Source organism: Vitis riparia, chromosome 10 (assembly GCF_004353265.1).
Source record: "Vitis riparia cultivar Riparia Gloire de Montpellier isolate 1030 chromosome 10, EGFV_Vit.rip_1.0, whole genome shotgun sequence".
NCBI lineage: Eukaryota > Viridiplantae > Streptophyta > Magnoliopsida > Vitales > Vitaceae > Vitis > Vitis riparia.
In genome coordinates this window covers 21,013,145-21,016,722 of record NC_048440.1, presented here as the reverse complement: position 1 = coordinate 21,016,722, position 3,578 = coordinate 21,013,145, and the positions used below count along the sequence as shown (strand labels likewise).

General features: G+C 36.5%; 1 protein-coding gene across 1 annotated transcript; it reads left to right on the top strand.

The window, feature by feature from the left end:
* The first annotated feature begins 1,980 nt into the window (after positions 1-1,980).
* On the top strand, positions 1,981-3,151 carry LOC117923748 (heavy metal-associated isoprenylated plant protein 6-like). The gene is made up of 3 exons (XM_034842184.1): positions 1,981-2,023; positions 2,271-2,352; positions 2,478-3,151. Exons 1-3 carry the CDS (start codon positions 2,015-2,017, stop codon positions 2,978-2,980), a joined length of 594 nt encoding a protein of 197 aa, XP_034698075.1. The 5' UTR covers positions 1,981-2,014; the 3' UTR covers positions 2,981-3,151.
* The last annotated feature ends 427 nt before the right edge of the window (positions 3,152-3,578 follow it).

Sequence of the window (3,578 nt, the reverse complement as noted above, 5' to 3'; positions counted from 1 at the left end):
TATGAAGAGATGAAGATCTATTTTTCTTCTGCTGAGGACTTAGCCTTTTCCAAAATTAGGAGACGTAGTTTTGGCTGAAGAGAGTATAGATTCTCTGTCTTATGATGATACATCCTTAGCATACGGTAACCCAACTCTTCTTCACTCAATTTATCATTCACCAGTGGGGTAGAATGCTTATTCTCACCATTTTCCAGTAGGGAAAATGAGGCTTGAGCTTTTAGAATTTGCAACAATGAGATGTCCCATATTTCTTTATTCAAAAGTTCTTTTGATATTCTTAGAGAACTTTCAGCTTTTCCCCCTTTACTATTATTTTTCAGCAATTTTGGCCTAGTTTGGATAGTCCAGTGGGACTATATTATCATTACAGACGAATCAACAGCCTTTCAAGAGTCTCATACCTTCCCTGCCATTCAAAAATGCAATTGATATAATCAGATAAAGTGTTAGTATTGTTAAAAGATGGATTTGTGGGGAAGGAATCTTCCACAAAAGGTAGAGATTCCGAGCTTGAATCTATATCCCTACTAGGGGATGCTGAAGGAATGTGATGATTGAAGTGGCTGGAAGCACCTGCTACCTCAGAATGGTCATAATAAAGTGGCATGAATTTTTTAGAAAGAGCTGAATGGGAAATCTTAGAACCTGTAGGTTTAATGGACCTAAGAGGTTGTTTGTCTTTCTTGGGGGCCATGTTCTTGTGTGAATCCTGCAAAAATTCACGGGTTAGGAAATCAGGGATTGAGTTACATTCTCCTTTAATATACTCAATTTGAAAATTAGGGTTTAAAATAATCCAATAAGTTAAATTATACTTAAAAGCTATATACTTAATTGTTTTCTCAGATGTGAAAACAACTTTTAAAATTCCTTGGTTCAAAATATCAGTTTGAAAATTTGAAATGCATAAAATGCTTAAAATATCATTTATAATGAGATTATGAATGAACTGGGTACCTAATATCTTAGGTGGATCATCTATTCTAACCCTTGGTTATTTACCCACAAGGGATAAATAGAGCTTAAGAAGGGTATTCCTAGGAGGGCTTTTTCCTTAAGATCCTTAATAAGGATAAAAGTTTGCTTAATACAGATGTCATGGTTACGGATATGAACATCTGTTAATTTATACTTAATGGCAAGTCTTTTGCCATTGGCTCCAACTAGAGACTGACTAGTCTCTTCGCATAAAGGAATAGGTACAAGACCTTCTTGAAGGCAATTTTCAGCTACAAGACCTTCTTGAAGGCAATTTTCAGTTGCTCCTGAATCAATCAAAGCAATAATATCAAAGACAAATTTATCTTTGACTACTATAGTAAGGGAGATTTCCCACCTTTGAAAGATAACCCTACTCGCAGTATTCAAAAAAGTATCTGTCTCATTATCATTAACATGAGAAGATTCTGGAATATCCATGAGGTTTCCTTGGTTGACAATTCTATTGATTTGATCTTGGAGATCAGAGAGACCTAGACTTATGAATTGTCTTAACTCCTTAATCTCCTTTATATATATATATATATATATATATATATATATATATATATATATATATATATATATTTGATGCATGTTATTTAATAAAATGCTAACTTATCCGAGATGCTGATGATTGCGATATTTTACGATATTTTAAATAATAATATCAATAATTAGAAATATATCGATTTTTTGATTTTATAAAAATTATATATATATATATATATATATATATAGTCATAGCAAGTCATACTAGTCCCATCCGGGGGTGAATGATCATCATTGTACCTGACCAGCCTGAGAAAAACGTGGTGGACAAAGCCAACACATGCAGATAAAATGGTTGTGAGCCATCCCACGTAACGACAAACTGGATGATGAAACGAACCTGAGCTCACTCATGCCACGTTTCCACATTTCATTGGGTTGACTTGTAAAGACTCAAAAAGTTTAGTCTACTTAAAGGGGGGTCACCTCAGCCTAGCTACTCAATACTCAATTCTGAGCTCGGATCCCATCACTCGCAGCGATGGCAGAGGTCTCCGCGCCCCTAATCTCTTCACTCCCTTCACGCCTGAAAAAGTTCAAACATGTTTTGAAAACAAATTCTGGAAAAACTGTTTGTTTTCAAAATAGTATATTATAATATCAAACATATTTTGGAACCTGGAATGAGGTTTTTGTTTTCTTGTTATTTTCATCTGCTGTTTTCTCCGCACCACGTACTGACATTATTGGATAATTCTTGTAATGATTTCTAATTTTTTTGATTGATAATATCGCAGGGTACGATTATGGTGCTGAAGGTTGATCTAGGGTGCAAACGCTGCTACAGGAAGATCAAGAAACTGCTCTGTAAATTTCCTGGTGAGAGTCTTACATATATATGCGTGTGTTTGGTATAGTTGAATTTTGAGATTGTGGGCAATGTTGAAAGGATGAAGAAATGAGTTGTTTGTTTTGATTTTGGTGTTGAATTTTATGAACAAGAGAAATACGAGATCAGACTTTCGATGAGAAGGAAGACACCGTGATAATCAAAGTAGTATGCTGCTGCCCTGAGAAAATCAGAACGAAGCTTATCTGCAAAGGTGGCGATTCCATCAAGGGTATCGAGGTTAGAACACCCGTGAATCCAAAACTTCCACCTGACAAGCCAAAAAAGACTGACGAGAAGCAAAAACCTGCAAAAGACAAGCCAAAGAAGACTGATGAGGAGCCTAAGCATGAGAAAAAGAAACAGGAACGGGCACCGGTGCCAACTCCAGTACCAGAATATCCAACTGGAGTGTGCTGTAAGTCATGCTATGAGGGACGTCATGGTGGCCCCTGCCACCATGGATATGGAATTCCGCACCAACCACCATCTTATGATGGATATATAAGGCTAGTGCCATCCTATGATGGCTGGGCTTCTGGGTGTCGCTGTGACAGAAGCTATGGTTGCCGCTGTGAATTCGTTATTGAAGAAAATCCCACATGCACCATCCTGTGAATCATACTCCATCGTGATTGTCGTTGTCTGGTGTTTTTAATTCCTTTTCTCAGTTGGGTGTTGAGTAGGTGATCGGTTCTTTTGGGTTCTTTTCTCTTCCACAACATCACTGTATAGGCCAATAATGTTTGTGGACTAATAAAAACAGAAAAGAAAATTTTCACTTTGTATCAAATTAGGGTTATATAAAAAGATATTTATACTAATTTTGACTAATAAAATTCTAAAAATACCCCTACCGTACCAGGGGGCACGTTGACACCCTACATCCCCCAACCTATCATTCGCCCTCAATACGATTTTTTTTTGTTTTTAAAATCCCATTAAATCTTAATCATGCATAAACAAACCTTAGAAGAGAAGAATAGAGATTAAATAAATAAGATAAAGGATGTCATTGAATCAATTTGAGAGATCACATGGCCCATGAAATGGACTGGAGCGTCGACCTATGCAGCTGACTTCCTTACCAGTTAGCACTCACCCACAAGTAGATTAATCTACAGAGAATATATAGAGCCTCTGCTGACAGTGGCCTCCTTAATTTATTTCTCGGGTTGCTTTATCATATATTTATCTTTAAGCAGCTCAGTTCATT

Bases quoted from the DNA above. Each gene is read 5' to 3' on its own strand.
- LOC117923748 (XM_034842184.1), top strand. The intron at 2,353-2,477 runs GTGAGAGTCTTA...TATGAACAAGAG, and splicing joins ACTGCTCTGTAAATTTCCTG to AAATACGAGATCAGACTTTC.